Source organism: Periophthalmus magnuspinnatus, chromosome 23 (genome assembly GCF_009829125.3).
Source record: "Periophthalmus magnuspinnatus isolate fPerMag1 chromosome 23, fPerMag1.2.pri, whole genome shotgun sequence".
NCBI classification, from domain to species: Eukaryota; Metazoa; Chordata; class Actinopteri; order Gobiiformes; family Gobiidae; genus Periophthalmus; species Periophthalmus magnuspinnatus.
This window is the reverse complement of record NC_047148.1, coordinates 22,591,703-22,616,598: the sequence shown is the minus strand read 5'-3', so window position 1 is coordinate 22,616,598 and position 24,896 is coordinate 22,591,703. Positions and strand designations below refer to the sequence as shown.

At 44.6% G+C, this 24,896-nt stretch overlaps 2 protein-coding genes across 3 annotated transcripts in view; both read right to left on the bottom strand.

Moving 5' to 3' along the window:
- Positions 1–24,873, bottom strand: part of LOC117391698 (mediator of RNA polymerase II transcription subunit 13-like) — a 100,261-nt gene extending 75,388 nt beyond the window's left edge. For both annotated transcript variants that reach the window (XM_033989578.2, XM_055231870.1), the window contains exon 1: positions 23,699–24,873. In XM_033989578.2, coding sequence (XP_033845469.1) covers positions 23,699–23,770 — 72 coding nt within the window. In that variant the 5' untranslated portion in view covers positions 23,771–24,873. The remainder of the gene's footprint in view (positions 1–23,698) is intronic.
- The window catches only part of mtfp1 (mitochondrial fission process 1), a 195,816-nt gene that overhangs the window by 149,861 nt on the left and 21,059 nt on the right, over positions 1–24,896 (bottom strand). The gene's annotated exons all lie outside the window — the stretch shown is intronic.

Here is a 24,896-nt window from a genome sequence, read left to right as displayed (position 1 = left end):
GTGGCATTAAAAAAAAATCTGTGAAGTTTTAAACTGAATCAGAATTATGGGCTGAAAAGAGTTTTCACGAACTTCACTCATAGAATCATAAATATATAGTTTATTATTTTATCAAGAGGAGAAGTACTTCAATGTGGTACAGTACAAGTACAGTACCAGTACAAGTACAAGTACAAGTACAGTACAGGTACAGTATAAGCACAGTACAGTACAAGTACAGTACAAGTACAGTACAGGTACAGTATAAGCACAGTACAGTACAAGTACAGTACAGTGCAGTGCAGTGCAGTAGTAGTAGTACTAGTAGCAGTCCAGTGGTGTTTTCTATAAACTCCACCTCACATTCACTCGGTGAATATGTGCAGTGTGTAAACTGTATTTAACACACGGCCGCACTCACAATACTACAAAGCAAAAGTAAATAAAGGTGACATGTCTGGCCTTGACTGAAATACTGGAAATCAAATACATAAAAAGACACGACGAGGAGGAAGAGCTTCAAGAAGAAGAAGAAGCAGCAGTGGGATCGATGAGGAGCAGGCTTCACTTTCACTGAAGCAAATGGAGAAAGGTGTTTACTTTATTTATGTGTTTTCAACCTGAGCTGAAGGACAAGGCCCTGATCTGTGGTGCAACTCTCTGCATGAAACAAAAACTGGCATGAACATTGTGAATATTTGAAAAAAGCTTCAGTAAACGGCGCCACGGTTCAACCCCAAAGATGTGATTTTTCATGTCGGGTGAAAGGACTTTAAGCCGTGAGATCAATATGAAGATTTGTGGATTTCCTGTTTGGATTTTTCCTGTTCTTTCAAAAACAGGGAGTCTCCGATAGTTTTGCGCTCGACCTGCTCTCCGTCTGAAACCGCGACATCATCAGATTCTAGAGCGTGGACCTCGTGAACGAAACGCGCGGCGGCAAAACGACGGCGTGTTTGTGTCGTTTTGTTTGCGTTCGCGGCTGAGTGCGTCGGGAGCACAGAGGGCACCGTCACGTCGCACTGCCCCTCGCTCCCGTGTTCACCCAGGGACGAGGAGACGCTTTAACCGCGAGGATGCACAAAAGAGGTCGACGAAAAGCTTAGAACACGACCAGAGGAGCGTAGCATTGAGAGACGCAGGGGTAAAGTCGAGAAAAACCTGCACGATTTTGAGAATATAAAATTTATGCAGCATCTAAATCAAGTTCTCCAGTTTGAAATATATAGAACCTCAAAGTCTGTAGACAACCAGCTGGAAATTTGTGTTTTCATGGTCATTTATTTACCAATTTTGAGTCAGTTCTGTATCTTCAAATCTGTAAATGTAAAGCTAATCTACTGTACATCCCTCGTGTCATCCTGGGGTAATTTATGACCCCAAAAAAATCACTCGCTCACAGCAGAACTCGGTCATTTCTTCATCAAATACGTTGAAAATTGAGCCACTTTGTTCATTTGGATGATTTCTATCAAAAAAGGTTTGAAAAAAATGTTGATTGTATAATAAGAACTGTCTGATAAACAAGTTACGTTAAAGTTCAATTTGACCCCAGTTTGTTTGTCTTATAACTCAGATCGACTTAATTTCCACCTTTGTACTCAACAAACACAGGACAGTGATGGAAATTAAGAGCTGCAGGAGATTTTCAGGTTCAAAAATGCACAATCTTTACTAAAATACGGCCGACTAAAACAATAAATAAATACATTTGGTATCCGTACGTTAGTCTGAAGTTAGACTGAAAATAAGTCTCCAAATTATATAAATATATTTAAAAAAGGATGTTATTTTATGGCTGAGTTATAAGAAAAACTAATCGGGGTCAAATTGAGCTCAGAGGAACTTCAACGTAACTCGACTGGGAGGAAAACACAAAGGTTAAATAAGTAAAACTATATAAAGTTTGAATTTAGCTGGGATTACACAATTACTTTTCTTTTTTTATTCATATTTATTTTATTTTCATTCATACTGTCATTTAAAGCAACAAACGCATTCACACCTTTTTAATTTTTATATATAACAAAACTGAAACTTAAAAAATAAATAAATAATATAAAAAAAAATACAAAAAAAATAAATTAATTAAATAATCACACAAATCCGGACTGTAAATAAATAAGAGCATCACATAGTAAATAATAATAAAAAACAAAACATATAAATCATAAATAATAATAATGGTAACTACACACACAGAAAAAAATAATAATAAAAAGGGGGGAGGGGCTTAGACAGTTTCCAAAAAAGTCAATAAACGGCTGCAACTTACTATAAAATTTGTTTACAATACTCTTCTTAGAATATCTAATCTTCTCCACTTTCAAAAAGAACAAAACCTCATTAATCCATTGAGCGCTGGATGGGGAATTTCTCGATTTCCGATGTAAGAGGAGATAAGTTTGATTCTTCTAAAGCTGGTGTTTGGTTGTGCGTTTTGATATTTTGCCGTTGTGATATTGTGACATTGTGTTCTCGTGTGATAATGAGATATAAGCATGTCTTTTCCTGTAATGACAGTGTGCGTAATGGGGGACCTGCATCAGTCCGGCCCTAAAATTAGCCGTGACAAGGTCAAGAATGCAGTTTTTCCTACAGCCAAGAGGAAGACATCAGCTCGCTCTGCCTCGTCACTCCCCGTCACTGTCAAAAGTTGTTCTGTATTTCTGACACAGCTGTCGACGCCGGCTGAATAGGAATGACAGGAGGGGAAACAAATCTACGCTACACAGTCAGAGAGATACGCAGAGCTATAATATTTTACCACCTGTTTTTGGGAGAAAATGTACTCTGTAAGGCAGCCAGAGAATGAATAAAACATGTCTTTCTTTTCCTGGAGGTTGCTTTTTTGTTTGTTTGTTTTAACTGAAACATATAGAAAGGGAAAAAATGTGCAAACTGTCGAAAAAACAGGGCGATATGAGGTCCAGTGTGTAGATTTACAATGTGCACAGAGTAAAACACAGAGGAAAGTGACCTGTTTATGTCAATAAGGAACAACTGACACAGATTTACACTGATTTTTACTGCGTGACGCTTTATATTTCAGATGATCACATTTAAACGGTCACTTTTCTACACTTCTCTGCTTCTGTAATTGTTTGTCTGGAATATCCCACACTATGACATTAAACAAATCTATCCAACAGTGTTTTTTATTGCTCAAAATGTCCTTGAAAATCATGTATTCTCCTGGACACACAGTAGAAACGTTCACGCAAATAAATATTTAGCTTTTTAAAACATATTTTTGGGGGGGAAATCCGACTTAAGCCTATTAAATCAGTTGCTAACAATAATGTCTTTGTCTCTAATGTCACATCTGTGTAGGACGGTCCCTGGCACACGTCCATTTACACATATCTACAGTTAGTCACATGTAATAAAAAGAGGATGAAATGAATGTTCTAAATGTAATAGATTTGGTCACATGTTACCAGCCAGGACACACAGGCTCTGCACACACGGTCCCCCTGCACACACGGTCCCCCTGCACACACGGTCCCCCTGCACACACGGTCCCCCTGCACACACGGTCCCCCTGCACACACGGTCCCCCTGCACACACGGTCTCCCTGCACACACGGTCCCCCTGCACACACGGTCCCTCTGCACACACGGTCTCCCTGCACACACGGTCCCCCTGCACACACGGTCTCCCTGCACACACGGTCTCCCTGCACACACGGTCTCCCTGCACACACGGTCTCCCTGCACACACGCTCCCTCTGCACACACGCTCCCTCTGCACACACGCTCCCTCTGCACACACGCTCCCTCTGCACACACGCTCCCTCTGCACACACGGTCTCTCTGCACACACGGTCTCTCTGCACACACGGTCTCTCTGCACACACGGTCCCCCTGCACACACGGTCCCCCTACACACACGGTCCCCCTACACACACGGTCTCCCTGCACACAGGCTCCCTCTGCACACACAGGCTCCCTGCACACACGGTCTCCCTGCACACACGGTCTCCCTGCACACACGGTCTCCCTGCACACACGGTCTCCCTGCACACACGGTCTCCCTGCACACACGGTCTCCCTGCACACACGGTCTCCCTGCACACACGGTCCCTCTGCACACACGGTCTCCCTGCACACACGGTCTCCCTGCACACACGGTCTCCCTGCACACACGGTCTCCCTGCACACACGCTCCCTCTGCACACACGCTCTCCCTGCACACACGGTCTCCCTGCACACACGGTCTCCCTGCACACACGGTCCCCCCGCACACACGCTCCCTCTGCACAAACAGTCCCTCTACACACACTTTCCCTCTGCACACACAGTCTCTTTACACACACACGCACTGCAGCTGTGTGACGTGTGCAGGCCCCGCCCCTCTAACACACTGACACATTTTCTGGCTGAAGTCCAGTTCTGTTTCGGCGATGACAGCACAGATCTGTCCGTGGCGTCTGCGTTTGTGAGCGCGTCACGTTTCACGCCGCAGATGTGTCCACGTCCACGCGCAGGTCGACCTCACAGAAAGGCACGTTTGTCTTTGTCTCTGCGTACTCGAAACACGCGCCGAGAGGATATTGTTATATTTTGTATGAATGTGTTGCTGCGTTTATTAGAAGGCGGGAAAAACCTGTCAAATGTGTGAAATCAACTGATACAACAGAAGTGCAGACAGAAATACTGAGTGTGCAGCAAATCAGAGGAGCTGAAAACGAAATAATCCTTCTGAGGAAACGTTATTGAAAAAGATTATTGTGAACTATTTTCGAGAAGCGTGATACTTACACCTGTTAACTTGAGCTTTTTTCTGTTGTAAAGTTTGTTTTTTTTCGTGCTAGTTGGATAAATGCTGTTACAGGATCATTAGCTGCTATGATTTTTCTGTCAGGATTAAAGCGTATTTATCAAAAAATAACTGGAAATGCATCGTTTAATTTTAAGTTTAACCAAAAATGACGAGTCTGAGCAGCGGTTACAGAGAGAGGAGACACAGTTTTTCAATGTAAAACTGAACTGGAGCCAGAGTTAATGGAGCCAGGAGTGCGCCCGTGATCACTTCCTGTTTAGAAATTGGCGGTTAGCAGGTTAGCTTTGTCCATAACGCTCCCAAACTTACGCTGCGTTTCTTAAAAGTGTCCTGGAGTATACGCCGCCTAAAGGTCACGCACGGTACGACATGTTTTCCTGACATTGTAAATAAAGCCTCTTGGTCTGTGACTGGTTCCGTTTCTGATGGAGTGGCGGGCAAAACAAGAGCGTTCCCTTCCGCCGCGGAGTTGAACTAACGCTCTGACCTGACTGTCACCTCTATTATCAGGCTCTTGTGTGCGCTCGGCTCATCTCTCAGAGCTGCCTCACTGTCGCAGACGCCTCCTGAATACAGCCAGCGCCGCGTCCCTCCTGCGTTTCTATCACTCTTTATGTTTGTTTTTTTTTTGTGAAAGTGCGGGGAAAGCAGGACCGCACGCTTGTATTTGGAGATTGTTTTTCAAAGTAGCGCTAAGGATCTGCCTCACGACGGCCTCTGTGCGGTTCAGTAATCGTTTATGTTTCTGTTTTAAGAATTGTGTCAAATATGAAGCTTCAGTCCAAAAGGTTGAAGAGGGTTTAGTCCTGGTTTAGTCCTGGTTTAGTCCCGGTTTAGTCCCGGTTTAGTCCCGGTTTAGTCCCGGTTCAGTCCCGGTTCAGTCCCGGTTCAGTCCCGGTTCAGTCCCGGTTCAGTCCCGGTTCAGTCCCGGTTCAGTCCCGGTTCAGTCCCGTTTTATCCTGGTTCAGTCCCGGTTCAGTCCCGGTTTTATCCTGACTCACATATGTTCAAACTGGACATATGTGAGTTTAATGCCATACTTTGGAACATTCCAGACGAAGCAATAACATCTCCATTGTGACAAACAGAGAAAACAGGCTAATTATGTTCTGTGTGTAACTTTTCTCTAAGAATCTGCTTCAAAATGGCCTCTGTGTTGTTCGTTTGTGTTTCTATTTTACAAACTGTGTCAGATGAGAAAGTTGGGGTCAGATGTTGAAGCTGATTTCCTGAAAATGAGGTGAGTCCGAGTCGAGGTTGGACGTTTGTGCTCAGAGAGACGTTTGTGCGCTGATCTAAAGTGTGTATGAGAACTTTAATCTGCAGCAAACTCTACACAAAGGACTGGAGCAAGTGTAACTCCATACGACTGAAATGAAACATAAAAGCATCCCTCACGGTAGTACACACTATATACTCTATTTACACATATATATACACTCTATTTACAAATATATACACGCTATACACTATATACTCTATGTACACATATATACACTATATACTCTATGTACACATATATACACTATATACTCTATGTACACATATATACACTTTACATATACAGGACTAAACCAGGACTGAACCAGGACTGAACCAGGACTAAACCAGGACTAAACCAGGACTAAACCAGGACTAAACCAGGACTAAACCAGGACTATCAGTGTTTCAGTTTCAATGTTTAAATCCAGACTCAAACGGTTCTGTTTCGCTGCATATGACTGTCGTATTGTGATTTCCATGTCTTTCTTATTCTGTAAAACACTTTAAATTACTTTGTGTATGATTTGTGCTGCACAAATAAACTTGTCTTGCCTTATTATTTAAAGATGTATTATGCAAAATCTACTTTTTTTGTGGAACTTTCTACCATGTTCCAATGTTTTTCCTGCATTAAAAACATGCCTCGAGAAGTTTTAGATGCATGTTTGAGTAATTTAGCGATCTCTCCTGTACAATACCCCCTCTTTAACACCCCGTAGACGTAAAATACCATCTTTAAACTTGTTTTTCTTAACATAACAACAAGTAGTGTGTTTACTGCATGGAAAAATTCACATTATAACCAATATTTAAGTGTGTTTTGTGTCTGAAGAATAGGTTTCCTGAACAAAACGTTTGAGTTTCCTTTAGTTTCATTTGCGCACACACATATCTCCACATGAGCCCACCTCGTGACATCACCAGGGGGTAATCTCCACATGTCCCTGAGTGTTTGAATATGGGCCACACACATCCTGGTCATTTCACGGCTTCAGTTTTTTTATTTTTGGTTGATTTAAACTGCTGCTCTTCCTCAGTCTCTCTTTATGTCTCTCTCTTTGTACAGTAAACAAACATAGACGTGTGATACATGTTAAATCCATTATGTAAAGAGGTCAGAGGTCACAGGGCATTAGACAGTCACTATATTACATTAGTGCAGACGTGTATTATCAATCGGCCTAGAAAACGGTCTATTTTCCACCAAAACAAACAACAGACTGTGTAACAACGTGGACTAAGTGTGTGTGAGTGTGACGTCAGAAAGCAGCTGATGTGTGTCTTATTAATGTTCATATCTTGATTTACAGACACAATAGTGAAATAAAAACCCCAGGATCATGTAGAGCGGATTAATACGAACATTTAAGACCAAAATGACGAATCTGACAGCAGCAGGTACAGAGAGAGGACACAGTTTTTCAATAGAAAGTGAATTAGCACTTGGAACGCAGCGGCGGCGGAGGCTAGCACGTTAGCTAAGTGTCACCCCCGACTTAAGACAAATATATTAAAATTATCTAATAGATTGGACCAAACGCTAGGTTCATAAGGGCTACAATAAAAATAAGACTAGAGTGAGTGTAAATGAAATGGCAGGAGACAGAAATGAGCAATGAAGATTTAGTTAATTAGAAAAATAAAATTAAATAAAATGGTTTAGAAACTAACAGCCGGCAACTGTTATATTTACTCGTGTACGATATAAATCAGAAAAACAAGTCTTTCAGTCATTCAGTCACAGTCAATTGTCCAAAAAGGAAAGTTTCTCATTGTGGTAGTTTGAGTTGTTACCACGTGATGATCAACAAGAAGAATAGAGAAAGTTCCATTCTCCACTGACAGTTCAGGTTCTGGGACAGGCCATCTCCTCTGAGTCTGAATCATCTCCAACCACACACAACCCAGCCTGCATAACAATAATGTATACAGCTAGTTAAAAATACATTTCCATTCTCTAATCTTTGTAGTAGTAGCTATAGCTTTGTTTCTTTTTCTCTCAAAGTATCAAGTATTGTATTCCCATTGTACAATTTACAATATCAATAACAAACGTGCATGTTTTAAACTCAATATCATTGTTACACATGAAATTGTTTTTTACAAATGCAATAATAACAAATTGAATCGCTCCTGTAATCTTAACTCATTAACCATGTGACTTGTGATTAATATTTTTATCCAATTAGTAAAGTTTATCTGGTTTAGCACTGCATTAAATGCTTTTGCATAAAGCATCTATGTGTACATTTATCAAATAAACATCACATTTCACCCTCAAATAGAGCAAAATTAAATAAAAGTGCAGTGACATTTGTTGTCACCTTAACTTTTGCTTTAAAATACCGTAAAACAAGCACACATACGTTTCATATTGACCTTAAGCAGTAGTTTATCACTCGCGATTAGCATTAGCGATTAGCATTAGCGATTAGCGTTAGCATCACGTTAGCTTGTAATGAGCACAGAATTCTAATTTTGTACCATAATAATTCAACGTGCACTCACCAACAATCTGTTAGCTTAGCCATTTAAACAGTTCGTCAACCAGACTCTCTCCTGTGTGTCCAAAGTGTAAGAGAACGAAAAACTAAAGTGGATCTAACGTCACATCTGAAGGAGGCGGGACTTAATCACTTTCGACAAATAAGAAGGTCATTATCATCCAACGTGACAGAGAAAACAGGAAGTCAATGGCGCAAGTGAGGATCACACTTCCTCTTACAAAAATAAAGGTTTTCAAAATAAAATGAGTGCATTAACATTAGGAGAGAAATAAGGCACGTTTTCTCTACTGGGACATATGTCCATTTTTATAAACAGTCTATGCAACAAACTGGAAGACTGGTCCCTCTAAACTGCGCGCCTGCGCACTGGCGCACTGCTGACACGGTCTCCGCGCACAGAAAATCTGCGCTGAGCACAAACAAATCACACAACAAACACAATTATTTTTCAGTGTGAGTCAGTGAGTGTGACCGGGACGAGCTGCTCCAGACAATTATGTGATTCACAGACGTATTTACGCAGCTTATCAACGTCATTGACAGACTCCTCATGTCCTTATGTCCTCATGTCCCGCTGCCAGAGTTTTAGCCGATGTGGCTGATGTGGAGTGAAAACTCACTAATGATGCTAATGATGCTAATGATGCTAATGATGCTAATGATGCTAATGATGCTAATGATGCTAATGATGCTAAGTGTTTAACTCCTGAACGTTCCCACGGCCCGCCCTCGGGCGCTCTGTTACACACTGTTTTGCAGCAGTTTTGCGTTTTAAACATGACGAAACGGACAAAACAAAGGAAGTACTTGACCGAGGACACTGTGGATGTTTGTACAAGTTAAACTAGAGGCATCTGGACCCGGAGCGGTTCGTGGAACCGAGTGAAGATCATGATGGACTCAGGAGCAGAGGACCTGATGTGCTGATGGACTGGACGAAGTTCCTGGCCGGTAAGTGTGGTTTATTCTGCTATTGACTTAATTATGGGTCAAATGTGTATTATGTGTAATTATTATCATTAGCTAATGACAATCTGCCCCCCCCCTACAGTGTATTTTTAGTTTCCACTGTGTGTTTGTTTACATGTTGAAGTGTGTGCGTGTGTGTGTGTGTGTGTGTGTGTGTGTGTGTGTTTGTTCACTGTTTGCAGTGTGTGCTTTGTAAATATATATTTATTTTGGCCCATACCACTCGTTTTGACTATATTTTATATACAAATACACATTATATATTGTGTTTTGATATATAAATGTACAGTAATAGAGCAGCTGCAGATACAGATTCCTCTCAGTGTGTGTGTCGTTGAAACTGTCACGAGTTGTAAAAATCAAGCAAAAGCTTCACACAGTAGATTATACTCATAATACAAGTCAGAACTTTATAATAAAAATGTTAAGTGTGTTTTCAACATTGGAGTTTACAGTTGTCTTGGTTTGGTTGAAGCTCATGTTTTTCCATAGTTAAAATTAAATATTTATACTTCCAACAGCATTAACACACTACACAGGTCATGAGCAAGATTTTTGTCATTTTCATTGTAGAAGTGGCTAAAGCACTTAATTAAAAGTCTTATAACAGAAATGTAAATGTGGTAATTTGATTATTTTAATAAACCATTTAACTTGGATGGATGTGATGCAGCATGACCACAGCGCGCACGTCTGATGACCACAGCGCGCACGTCTGATGGCCACAGCGCGCACGTCTGATGACCACAGCGCGCACATCTGATGACCACAGCGCGCACGTCTGATGACCACAGCGCGCACGTCTGATGTCGCTCTGGTCCAGGGGACGCTCAGGGAGTTTGTGTGTTTGCTCAGAATCGTGAAAAATTAGAGGGAACATTGGTCCGAGGTCCTAAAAAAGTCATTTACATCTCTATAAACTATGTCTAGATTGCCAAAAAAACCCAATATTTTTATGTTCTGGGACACACACACAGTGAACTCACGTGGGACTATGAACGGCGGCTGTTAACGACAGACTGAGCTCTGCTGAGGACCTTTCCACTTATGGTGCACTGATATAAAACTGGGGCTGATATTGAACATTTCAGTGGATCAGATCAGTTTTAAGATATCGCTTCAGTCGATATCGCAGTTTTGTCTGTTTGTTGTTGTTTTTGGAGGATGTACTGCTCAGTGTTGGCCTAAAACATGTCATAATATAAAACTACTGCTACTTTAAATGATAAAAACTGTTACAAAACACATTTGGATCATTTATATGTTCAGTCTCTTTGTATCAGTTGATATCGGGGGTCGACACTTTGAAGACACTTCAAAGTATCGGCATCGGTATCAAAAGAGAAAAAGCTGTTTTGGCACATCTCTACTTCCATTGTCATAACAAATGTTCATCTGTGTGTAACCAGGAAAGTGCAGTCCACATATAATTGGTCTAATCCTTTTAAAGAGCATCCGGAGCAGCGCGGCCGACAGTAATGAACACGAACATGTCACATGACACATGTCACATGACACGTCACATGACACATGTCACATGACACATGTCACATGACACATGTCACATGTCGCTAGACCAGGTTTGGAGAATGTTTCACCCAAATATCACAAACATAAAACATGTGGGACACAGCCCTACAGCCTCCTGCAGCCTCCTGACTCCTACAGCCTCCTGACTCCTGCAGCCTCCTGACTCCTGCAGCCTCCTGCAGCCTCCTGACTCCTGCAGCCTCCTGACTCCTACAGCCTCCTGACTCCTACAGCCTCCTGACTCCTGCAGCCTCCTGACTCCTACAGCCTCCTGACTCCTACAGCCTCCTGACTCCTACAGCCTCCTGACTCCTACAGCCTCCTGACTCCTGCAGCGTCCTGACTCCTGAAGCCTCCTGCAGCCTCCTGACTCCTGCAGCCTCCTGACTCCTACAGCCTCCTGACTCCTACAGCCTCCTGACTCCTGCAGCCTCCTGACTCCTGCAGCCTCCTGACTCCTGCAGCCTCCTACAGCCTCCTACAGCCTCCTACAGCCTCCTGACTCCTACAGCCTCCTGACTCCTACAGCCTCCTGCAGCCTCCTGACTCCTGCAGCCTCCTGACTCCTGCAGCCTCCTGACTCCTGCAGCCTCCTGACTCCTCCTCCTGATTTCAGCCCTCCTCCTTCAGCCCTGCTCCTGTGCTGTGCTTTCTCTCCTGTCACATGTTTGAGTTGCAATTTCCTCTTTTATTTTGAATGTGGCTCTATTTACTTTTACTACACAGAAACAATAAAGACTCATCATCATTTAACACAAACTAATAGTGACATTTGAGCCTGTGACCATGTTTAAATCCAGGCTCAGTTCTGTTCAGCTGCTGTGACTCAAAGGCTTTTATTCTGCACTCAGCTCTTTTTATGTTAATTTTATGATGATTATTTATGTTTTGATTTGTTGTATTGTGATTTTAATGTCTTTCATATTCTGTAAAACACTTTAATGATTTTGTGGATCAGTTGTGTTTTACAAATAAACTCGTCTTGAATAAACTGCACAGTCTGAAGTGAAAGTGAAAGTGAGCACTGTGCAGCAAACACCAAACATGTTTCATTTAGGCATGAAATCTGAAATGTGTTTTTAACAAATCATCGATGGAGAGAAAGGTCCTGAATTACACGAGTGCTTTGTGTGGCTGCGTGGGGCTGTGAGGAGCTGAGTGTGGCTGTGTGGAGCTGCGTGTGGCTGTGTGACGCTGCGTGTGGCTGCGTGGGGCTCAGTGGGGCTGTGTGGGGCTGAGTGGGGCTGCGTGGGGCTGTGTGACGCTGCGTGGGGCTGCGTGGGCTGCGTGGGGCTCAGTGGGGCTGTGTGGGGCTGTGTGGGGCTGAGTGGGGCTGTGTGGGGCTGCGTGGGGCTGTGTGACGCTGCGTGGGGCTGTGTGGGGCTGCGTGGGGCTCAGTGGGGCTGTGTGTAAAGCTGCAGTAGATTTGGAGTGGATTGTGCCTCCAGCTCCTCCTCCGCTGACAGGGAGCATATGGGAATAACGTGTAGAGGAGATGCGACTTTTGTGGGAGTCTGTGAACAGAGTGGAAGCCGGGAGTTGACAAAGGAGCCACTTTAGGCAATTGAGAGACAGCTTGTATCAGCAGTTTTACCTTCTTTGGCACAAGTGAAACACTTAGCCTGTCAGAGACGCATAGCTTTCTCATCAACGTCAAGTCTACTCAGACACTTGACACGCTGCCAATATTTGGGCTGTGTTAGGATCGTCTGTGATGCCTAAAAGAACTGTTGTCTTTATTATACACAAGCAAAAACACTCACTCTGATGGTTTGTGTAATCCCTCAGCCGCCCAGGTTTGATGCACAGTAAAAGAAACAATCTAATCTGTCAAAGGGGCTAAAAGTCGCAGGAGTGAAGACGTTTGGCTAACTACACCGAAGCTAACACACCGCAGACAGATATAAGGAGGTGTCCAGCAGTAATCTGACCAGTGTGGATGTAAAGTACATATTATGTTGTTCATCAGGTGGTAAATCCCATCATTTAATAAAGCCGGAACATTCACTGTGAAGGTTAGCTCTGATTCCTGACGCTGAGACTCACCAAAGCCCCGGCAAATCTGGGACCAGAGACACTCCCATACATCAATTAACCCGCTGAAATCAAATGAACCCTGAAGGAGTCACACTCCCCTCTCACATTTCACACTGCAAATGAAGAGTGATGCACATGACTGCGGCTCCAGAGGCAGGTGCACCGGCTCCAGACTCGTGTTAGACTGAGAGACCGACTAGAGCTGTGTGGTGTCACCTTTACACGCTCGGAAAACAAGGGACAGAGTCTGATCTGTGTTGTGCCAAAGCAGCAGCCCTGTGAGGTGAGCGAGCCAAGCGACCTAATTAGAGCAGTGTGCGTCCCCTGGGCTGAGTGACAGATAGACCTGCCAATCACAGAGCAGAGAGCTTCCATCATGGCCCTCTCCTGACACTCGCACAGGCACACACTGTTTACAGGTACACACTGTTTACAATGGCACAGACGCATTCAAAGGTCCCAGGCCGCGCAGCACAACAACACAACATGAAGCTGCAGCATCAAGCGGCTTTTACAGTGTTCAGGGAGACGCCAAAGACGGGCCTCGGCTCAGTCTAAATTATTAACATGCAAATAAATAAAGCATTCAGTGCTTTAGTAGTGCCTCTTGTGTAATCTGATTAACAGTGACAAGTCCTGGAGAGGGAGAAATGAGCGTGGATTCTGACAAAGGAAGAAAAAGTGATTATCAGAAGGAGAAAAACAGGATGAGGAGGGAAGTAAAAACAGTTGCTAGGCAACATACAACATCTGTAGAAATTCAGCAGGAAGTTCTCAGGGGTTACAGTAAAAATAAGTCCAGCTCTTCTGTTGTCCTCACGTCATTAAAGTGACTCATGTTCCACATCTGGAAGACATGGAGTGTGATATGATCCAGCACGTCAAACACACGTCAGGAGAGTCCAGAAAACAGAAGCAACAAATGAGTGAAATGAGTCAAATATGGAAGAAATTACACACAAACACTGTCCATGGAGTCAGCACACAGAAAAAGAGAGAGTCTGAGGTGGCTGTGTGGGACTGAGGCAATAGGTCCGAGTGAACAGGTCCCAGCATGCCTTTCACCTGGCTCTGCGCTCTCTGCTCACTGAACGGGAGTGGCAGCTCAAGTCTTAATCCAGATACACTCACAGTGTTGTAATGTCACTCACCCTTCACCCACACGACGCTGCTCATTCATATCTGCTCGTCTGGACCTCACTGTAAACTCTGTGTCTGTGTCGCTGTTCCAACGATGAGTCCATTTACTCGATGAACTGAGCGCGGCCCACAATTCAGCTGCACAAATTTCCATTAGCATCTGAAAAATCATGAGTACCTCCCTAACTCTAGATGAAAGAGCGGAGGATTTGGCAACACAGGGAGAATCAATGCACCACAAACAGTGAACACACAATCTGCACTTTGTGTTTGTTCTCATCAAGTACCATCTGATTCACTGGAGATAGTCTCAGTGGAACATGGTAATTACACTCGAGCTGATCATAGCAAACAACATTAATGTTACTTCCACACTCTAAAAACACCCTTTAACCTAAGTGCACCACAACAGCAACAGAACAGCATCCAAGCCTGATACTGGCAGAGTCGTCTGGCCAACACTAGATATTTACCCGGTTACAAGCGGGGCGGTATGTGCCTTTAAAATTCTCTTTGTGGAGGTGCCGGCAGTCAGGTGAAAAGACGGCGAGCAGATCTAGCAGAGACAAAGCCCGTCACTCCCCCGGGACAACACCGATACCTGCAGCATTACAATTTAATCCGCCTGAGGAATTTATATATAGAAAGAGAAAAAGAAACCCCCGAAAAGAATTGGAATGTGAGTCAACAAACACGTCTGTGGAGAGAAGTGATTTAAATCTATGAGAGAAAACAAACAGAGAGCCTGACCTCAACAATGACATCGCCACGAGAACAAGACGACCTCATCAACGACAAGACGACCTCAAAAACGACAAGACGACCTCACCAACGACGACGACACGACCTCAACGACAAGATGACCTCACCAACGACAAAAAAACAAGACGACCTCACCACAAGACGACCTCACCAACGACGACAATACGACCTCAACGACAAGATGACCTCACCAATGACATGACGACCTCAAAAACAACAAGATGACCTCAAAAACGACAAGATGACCTCACCAACGGCAACAAGACGACCTCAACAACGACAACAAGACGACCTCACCAACGACAACAAGACGACCTCACCAACGACAACAAGACGACCTCACCAACGACAACAAGACGACCTCACCAACGACAAGACGACCTCAACAACGACAACAAGACGACCTCAACAACGACAAAACAACAAGACGACCTCAACAACGACAACAAGACGACCTCAACAACGACAACAAGACGACCTCAACAACGACAACAAGACGACCTCAACAACGACAACAAGACGACCTCAACAACGACAAAACAACAAGACGACCTCACCAACGACAACAAGACGACCTCAAAAACAACAAGACGACCTCAACAACGACAACAAGAGGACCTCACCAACGACAACAAGACAACCTCAAAAACAACAAGACGACCTCACCAAGGACGACAAGACGACCTCACCAACGACGACAAGACGACCTCACCAACGACGACAAGACGACCTCACCAACGACGACAAGACGACCTCACCAACGACGACAAGACGACCTCACCAACGACGACAAGACGACCCCACCAACGACAAGACGACCTCACCAACGACGACAAGACGACCTCAACAACGACGACAAGACGACCCCACCAACGACAAGACGACCTCAACAACGACAACAAGACGACCTCAACAACGACAACAAGACGACCTCAACAACGACAACAAGACGACCTCAAAAACAACAAGACGACCTCACCAAGGACGACAAGACGACCTCACCAACGACAACAAGACGACCTCAAAAACAACAAGACGACCTCACCAACGACGACAAGACGACCTCACCAACGACAACAAGACGACCTCAAAAACAACAAGACGACCTCAGCAACGACAACAAGACGACATCACCAACGACGACAAGACAACCTCAAAAACGACAAGACGACCTCAGCAACGACAACAAGACGACCTCAAAAACGACAAGACGACCTCAGCAACGACAACAAGACGACCTCAACAACGACAACAAGACGACCTCACCAACGACGACAAGACGACCTCAACAACGACAACAAGACGACATCACCAACGACAACAAGACGACCTCACCAACGACAACAAGACGACCTCAACAACAACATCGACACAAAAACAAGTTTTGAAACCCTGAACTAGAACACAAAAGTTTAGTCCATCATCTCTTCACGAGCTCTCACACTGACATCACTCTCACACAGTGTATGACGTGTCCTCAGCAGCAGATAAACACTTTTTGTGAGATTCTAGTAACTTTTCCACTTCTTTTGTTCAGAGCAGGTGTGTTCTGTGGGGCGTGGTCTGCTGTGGGGAGGTGATGCATAAAAAAAAATGGTCGTTTTATAAATAAAGACGCATTTCGTTTCAAAATTCACTAGAAAATAAGAGTCCGAAAATCACCGTCAGTTAATTGGTTTCCTTGTTTTAATACAATTGATTATGGCCATTTGTGCATCACTGTGAGTCTCTGAGGTTTGTGGTGTAAAACTAATCCAAACAGATTGTCTAAAAGGAGGAAATATCTCAAGACGCTGCCAAAAAAGACGACTGATTTGATTAAAAGCTGAAAATAATCTGCCCATCTCAGTTACTCCAGTTTACTCACTGATTTTCCATCCACAAACAGAGCCAGTGTTTTTCCCCTCCGCCGGTGTCGCCCTGTGCACACGCAGGAGCCTCTGCGGCCTCTAAGAATAGCACACAGCTGGCACTGCAGGGCTTACATATTTCACACTCCCAAATACTGCTCCGGCTCGTCCCGACCCACTTCCAGCCTGGGACCTCCCCCTTTTCTCGCTCGCACAACTCCCACCTTTCAACCGCTCTACACCTCTGTGGCTCCGGACGACAACGACAACGACGAGAAGAGGGAACCAGGAGAGACTTTCCCGTCCCGAGTTACTATTTCTGAGTAAATCCTCTTCAAATTTATCTCCAAAACTTTACTAATTCAGAGTTTTGGTGCGTTCCTCTAACCTGAACGTCCAGCACTAATGATGAAACACACATGGCCTTTGTTTATTTCTTATTAGTTCCGTCCATTTTCTTCCTCTTATCGCGGGCGCAGCAGTTTAAACAGAAACTACCAGACTTCCCTCACTCCAGACACTTCTTCCGGCTCCTCTGATGGGACCTCAAGACGTTCCCCGACCAGCCAAGAGAGCGAGTTTCTCATTATCTTATCAGTTTATCTTATAATTGAACACTAATGACAAATATTAAACAGATTTCATTGATATTAATTCATTATTTATTGATATTGATTCATTTTTTAACACATTTCATGCCGTTTTTTTGGTTCGCCCCTGTTCTCCGTAGCGTAATATTGTGACTACACCGCAAAAAAAGGTGTCAAAGTGCGAGAGAAACATCCTAACAGTGTGTTGCCTATGTCCACACTTAGCTGGACCAGGTTATGATGTGACAACAAGGGATTCCCCCCACGGCGGCAGGGGCAGGTTACGGGGGCGAAGGGGCTGCACACACTTTCAAGGTGAAGGCAGGGCGAGCTGTCAAAACGGGCGCACGAGCCGGAGCCAAAAGCGCTGGTTTGGGCGTAGGGGGGCGGCTGTAGTGGGAAGTCAGCAGATGGAGGTGCTCCGCAGGGCACAGCGCGGGACAAAGGGCACGCTGGAAATCTGGACACATCTTTTATCCGAGGAAACGACTTTGGATCCGCTGCTTTATTTATTCTTTTATAGATGCAAAAACAAAAATCTGAAGACACAATTCCACCACATAATTCCCTTCTTTTTTTTTTCTTGTAAATCTGTATATATTTCGTCGTTTTTGTTCGTTTTATGAAGCTGAACGAGCTTCTACAAACGCATTTCCACCACAGCTGTAACTCAATCGGCTCCGTTTTCGTGCCTCGACGAACCGCAACTCCTTGGCATTCCTCACATGTCCGACGCCAATAATAACACAACAAAATGCAAAGAAAGTCTCTATAAAGGGGTCCGTGCTCCTGATTACCTGCTGCTTCCTACAAGGCACGGCTCTCACCTGCCATAAATCAAGCGCTCTCCCGCCCGAGCTCTCCCTGCTGCCTCATCTCTTTGCACTTTATTTCTCCTCCAGACACGAGCGTCATTATTATACACCCAAAGATCTCCGTTGGAATAGAGATGGGCCTAATGAGCACCTCTTAGCTGATCACATCAGACCTGCACTTGAGGACACTTAATTACCAGTGTTACACTCCATGTGCTTCTGTCAAGGGGACACCGCCAAGTCCTTTAATTAAAGTCCTGCAGCCTACCTACCGTCTTCTTCTTCTTCTCGTGTTTGTGCACGGTGGCGTCCTTGGCATGTCGGGTACCGGAGAGAGAGAGATGTCGGAGAGATGCAGAGGCCAGACACGGGCGATCAGATACGTGTGAGCGAGAGAGAAAGGGAGAGTGGGAGTCGAAAACGCATTTATTCCTGATCCATATGTTTGAACGGGGATGTGGGTGTTTATTTATTTATTTGATTTATTTCACGGCGCCTCTCGCTCGTCTGCTCTTGTCTTATTGTGCACGTGCAGAGAACGGAGTGTGTGTGTGCTGCGTTTAGGGACGGGACGACGGAGAATTATATCGTTTTATCGTGATTTAAAAAGGGTTGAGGGTAAGAATAATCGCTCGTTAGTCGCCAGAATGTGCAACAGACTAGTTCTCCGTGATAAACTCTTTAGATTATTGTGTTAACTTACAACAAAGATATTAAAACTGTCAGCAACTTTAATCGTTATCGTGTTATTATCGTTAATCGCAGTTATTTTGGCCATGCTAACCGCGACACAAATTGTCCCAGACTTGTTTTGTGGCCGTGTTTGAGGTGTAAAAGGCTGTATAACGTCTGGATGGTTTTTACAGCGGTGATAAGAGCCACCCCCCGGCAACGATGTACTGAAACAGTGTAGTCAGATCTACCGTAATTATGATAAAAATACAAATAAATGACAAAACGTGCAGCGGTCTGTGCGTTTGTGAAGGCTAAGATATCGATTATGAGGTGATGGATGAGGACGGAGCGTCACGTGAGGGGACGGACGTGTCGGGTCAGAGACTTGCGTGTTTGTGTCTGTCGTGTTTAATCCGGGAGTCTATTGAACGGCTGAAGTGTTCTGCGGTGACTGGGAGAGGATTGGAAATGCATAAGATTAGATTCACCCGTCCACTTTGCAAACCACGTGTGCGTTTGTGTCCGTACTGTTGTTATTATGTGAACTATACGTGTGTTTTTTGTAGTTACACTTTGGTCTGTCACGATCTTCACCATCAGCTTTTGGTTCAACTGTCATTTTTTTATCGTGAGTATTGAACTTTTTTCTTTGTATAGAGGGAATTTTTGTTTTTCGATCCATTTTTTTCCTGCATATCCGAGGTCTAATCAGGGACTCCCAGACTTCCCTCACCCCAGACACGTCCTCCACCTCTTCCAGCAGGACCCCGAGGCGTTTCCAGACCAGCCGAGAGACATAATCCCCAATTCTGCTTCCTGGTTTGGTTTTGATATTATCATTTATGTTGATATTTACTTTAGTGATATACAGTGGTTCACCTTTCGTGGTTTCGCTGTTTCGTGGATTTTTTTTGTGTAATTTTGAATGTTTTTTGTTTTTTACAGCGTATGAACGTGCATTGTGTCGTGCGTCCTGATTGGCTGTTGGACTGTAGACCATTGTGTCGTGCGTCCTGATTGGCTGTTGGACTGTAGACCATTGTGTCGTGCGTCCTGATTGGCTGTTGGACTGTAGACCATTGTGTCCTGCGTCCTGATTGGCTGTTGGACTGTAGACCATTGTGTCGTGCGTCCTGATTGGCTGTTGGACTGTAGACCATTGTGTCGTGCGTCCTGATTGGCTGTTGGACTGTAGACCATTGTGTCGTGCGTCCTGATTGGCTGTTGGACTGTAGACCATTGTCCATCAGTCTCCTCCGTGCCGTGTCTCCTGTCCAGTACAGAATGTGTTCAGACAAATTTACATAAGCGTTGGATCGCAGTGTGACTCTGAAGTGCTGTACGTTTGCAATTTGTTTTCTCCCCGACAAAACCCACAATGTCGATGAAACGTTCTGCACCGACGAAGGCGCCTGCGGTCGCTCCCAAAAGATTGAGGAAGACGCTAACTGTCGCAGAAAAAGTTGGACTTCTGGACACGCTGAAGGTAGAAGCTCCGCGGCTGTAGGGGGCGGCATCACGGAATAAATGAATCTTCAAGGAGGAAAATAACGTGGTTTCGTTGTATAAAACTGTACTTATTTTTAAAATGTACGAAGGTGTGAACTTTGAGAGAGTTTAAACGAGAGAAATGTGAGAAAATGTTAACGCCTGTGTGAGAAAAGTGTATAAAGTGTGTGGTGAGGGGTTTTACAGACAAAAACAGAGAGAATAATGTAAAAAATAAAGCTGATACTTCACGGATTTCACTTATTGTGGGTTATTTTTAAAACGTAACCTCCACGATAAACAAGGGTCCACTGTATCTCACTTCCAGACGTGTTCTTGTGACTGGTCTGGTTGCACTTAAACATTTCATCACATTTTGTTATCCAGGTTTGCGTCTGGCACAAAACGTCGACCGGTCAGTTTCATTACAAAGATGGATGTTGTCACTCACTCTACGGTTTCTTCTTCTTTTTCACACAAACTGTTTCGTTGTTTTTTGCGGGTTAGTCCCGGCTGAGACGAGCTTGTGGCAGATCTGTGTGATTTCTCTGTGTTTTCTTCTCTCTCTTTTGCTTGTAGCGCACTGGCCTGGTCTTAAAGTTTTTGTCTTGGCTCAGTCTCACTGTCAGTTTCTCAAACGGGCTGAGGGCAGCAGTCAGGAAATGCACATCAGTCATAATACTTTCCTAAAATGAAAACAGATCCGGCTGCAGACCTTTCAGCTGCACACACTCTCTCTCTCTCTTGCTCTCACTTCTTCTTCTCAAAACATTCCTGTGTTTCTCCTCACGTCCTCCGCCCTTCCACCCTCCTCCTCCTCCTCGTCCTTCTGCACTCACTCCAGCTTTAGCTCACCATGCAGCAGCGTGGATCCTTTTCTCCCACTTACCAGGGTCTCGTTCGCTCGCTGCCACAGATGGGTGCGTGGCGGCACACGAGACAGTTGTTTTGTGGGTTGTGTGATTGCAGAGATCTCAAGTATCTGACACGGGCTTCGCAGAGCAGTAATCCACGCCCCCATAAAGTCCCACACTATGGGCACTTAAGCTTTTTAAGGCCCGTTTTATTGATGCAGATTGCTATAACAGCCAGTAAATCAAAGCCGGGGGAAAGGGGTTAGTGCGAGCCGATACAGCGTTTAACGGGCTGCAGACCGGAGGAACTCGCCTGTAAGTCACAAGCACCTTGGAAGGAAGACGCGAGACAAAAGGTGTGATTATAACTGTGATGCTGCGTTTTAGTTTCATTTCATACAGAGACGTGTCAAGATTATTGTTACGATTATGATTATTATGATTAGTCACATCACAGTATTAAAAAAAAACGTAATTCTGGACATTTTTAGAAGTCATTTCAAACATTTATACACCACAACATCCATTCATTTCAAAGAGCCGCTCACAAAACTGGCTCTTTTTGTGTTTATTTATATGACAAAGGCCAACGTGAGAACTTAAATAATCCACAAACTAATCACACGATGAGAGAAACGACCAAGGCTCAGATGTGTTTGAGCCGGTTCAACCTGAGAGTGGGAGCTGCTGCGATTATGATGCCAAATGTTTTTGTTTTTGTGCATAAATCGTTCACTGCTCTGCTCCTGCGCTGATTCTAGTGTTGGTTCAATGTTAATCAGTATAAAAATGCATAAAAATTTGAGAGAAAATGATTCGGTTGCTTCAAAAAAAGAGCAGATTCGTTCACAAATATCACATCAGCGCTGAGTATGAATCGCTTTGTTATGCGTTTGTTTATGTCAGTGTCAGAAATCACACACTAGAGGGACGGTAACACTGGTAATGAAAGAAAATGAAACACATATCTTCTCATTATTACTGTAACACTTCACATCTCTAATAAAAAGTGCTGACGACGGACTCAAAATGCATCTGTTAAACTTCATTACATCCAGGTTGACGGCAAATACCTTTAGTCTTTCCGTCTTTCTAGTGATTTTTAAAGTGCACAAATGTCTTTCATGTTTTCTTTTTTTCTTTTCTTTTCCGTGAAACAGGTCACTCCACGAGACTCACAGTTTTTCAGCTCCAGGGGTGAAGCCAAGAGCACTGCCACTGACTAACCTCTGTGGCACTAGCCAGTCATAAATATTCTCAACAAGCCGGCTGATGGATGGTCTTGTTCAGTCTGGCTTTGAAAGGGATGTTCACACACACACACACGCACACACACACACACGCACACACACACACACACAGCAGCCAATTCTGCCAAGTGACTGAATGAAATAAGCTCCTCCACCAGGGATTGCCCCCAAACTGCAGAACTGACAACAGCATAATCACTGTTTTCAAATGTAATGTGTCAGAGTGAGATAATTTAAGGACTCAACGCCAGAGCGCCCCCGTTTATTTACAGCACGCACAGCCTCATCCAGACAATCAGGAACGCTGTTTGACATTAGAGACTCATTTCTCTCACTATCGGCCTTTGCACTTTTGACATTTGTTTATTTAGCTCCACGGTGACACATGTGCTACAGCTGCTGGCGGGTTAACAGCCCAGAGTCTCACCTGAAAAGCCCCCAGCAGAACCCCCCCTCCCTCCCTCCATGCTCCTGCACCTCCTCCTGCTCCTGCACCTCTCCTCTTGTGCCTCTCCTCTTATGCCTCTCCTCTTATGCCTCTCCTCTTGTGCCTGGACTGCTGCATGCCTTTCCACTCGGATGCCCGCTCTAGTGGGACAGTTAACTACATGATTATGAGATGAAATCTGTGAAAACACCTCCACAGGCACAAACCCATTGTGAAAATCTCCCTTAACCTCAAACCAAAACAGCCAGGAGTAGTTGCAGTGAGAAAGTGCTATTTGCAGAGTGCACCTATCACACACATGTCCCAGTCCATCAAAGATGCATGAGGCTTCTTTTCTCAGGGAAACATAATAATTTCATCAGCTTTCATGTGAGCAGAGCCGTGTGAACTGTGCCACTAGAACCAAGAGTGCCATTTGTGAGGCAGCAAAGCGCTGATGCTCTAAGATAAAGAAATCCTTTGTTGGGCATATTTCTAGGAGGCAGCTTCTTCTTTTCAAGTTAGTTGCTTGGCAATGAGTCTGGCTCGACTTCCAGTGAAATTGTTTTATAAAGAGGAAGTGGACAATGGTCATGAGCTATTTGGAAACGATGATCAATGTGCAGATAATGTGTCATGTTTGTGTGTTTTACTAAACTTGTGTGAGCTCGTGGACTGTTAATGATTGTCTAATAACAACATGGCCAATGCGTTCACCTTTGTCCAGTGGCACATGTGAGCCCTGCCTTTAGATGTGTGCCAGTGTAGTGTCATACCAGAGAGAAGATGTTGGAGTGGCAGTCCTCAAGGCTTGCCCCGTTCGCCACCCAGTTCGCCGTCATAGTCATAATGCTCCAGCCGTGGACTCGTCGGCGCTGGGCATGTCGTGAACCTACATGAGGATTATTCACCAAACAGGCTGACAAATAGGCTCCACTCAGAAGGCACGCTCGCTCTGGAGCTGCAGGAGAACACACAGGGCACAGATGGGCGTTTTCAATAAGTATTCAATCATCCAGCAGAGAAAATATTGAGATGAATCTAATCCAGGTCAGGCGATTCCAAACGTGAGCATTGTCAAAGGCGCAAAGTGAGGTGTATCCATGTCAGTGCACGCGCAGGGGAGCAGCACGAGCCCATACGCGCCCCTCCGGTGATACTTTCATCATGTAATAATCCATAAGGGAAACGACTCCGATCACACGTCTCACCAAAGGCATAAACTTCTGCGTGAAATGTTACGTGTCCACTCCGCCGCGCGCAGAGCTGATGCACCACTTGTGATAGTTTTCGAGAATTGCACGAGCTATTTATAGCTTTTCCTTCTTGCCACAGCCTCCTGCTCTGTATGACAATGTCTGGCTGAACGCAAACACTGTGTGAGCAACGAGGAATGTGTAATCCCTCTGTTGCTCTTGAATTAAACGGAGCGCGGACCCAAAAGAGACGCCACAGAGGAGCTCCCCCGGGTTAAACGCGGTGGTCTCCACAGAGTCCCATTAGTCCAGTGTCCAGCTGGACAGGAGTCATGAGTCAAGCACACAAGACTAAACTATCCGGACCCGTCCAGCAGCTGCAGGGACGCGAGGCTTGTGGTGTAGAGACGGAGGTAAGAAAAAAAAAAAAGCCTTCCTTCCTTTGAGTTTGATATTACGCCACGTCCCCGTCACCGCAGCGTCGCTCTAAACAAACCTCTGATGTGTGACTTTAAACAGCCAAAGTGACAGTCCTTGTCTGGCGCCGATCCCTGGCATAAAGACCCCGCTGCTGGTCAAAACGCACGCGATTCCGTCATGACGCACGTGTCTGTGGACGGTCAGACTCCGGCCGCGCGCGCACCGTGGGGACTTGTGTCTCATTCTTTATCCGCCGCTGTTGTTTTGTCAATAAGTGGATAGAGAGAGGCTGAGGGTGGCACATTCTCACCCTCTTGTGTCTGTAGGCTTCTCTCCTCCTCCTACTCCCTCCTTCCTC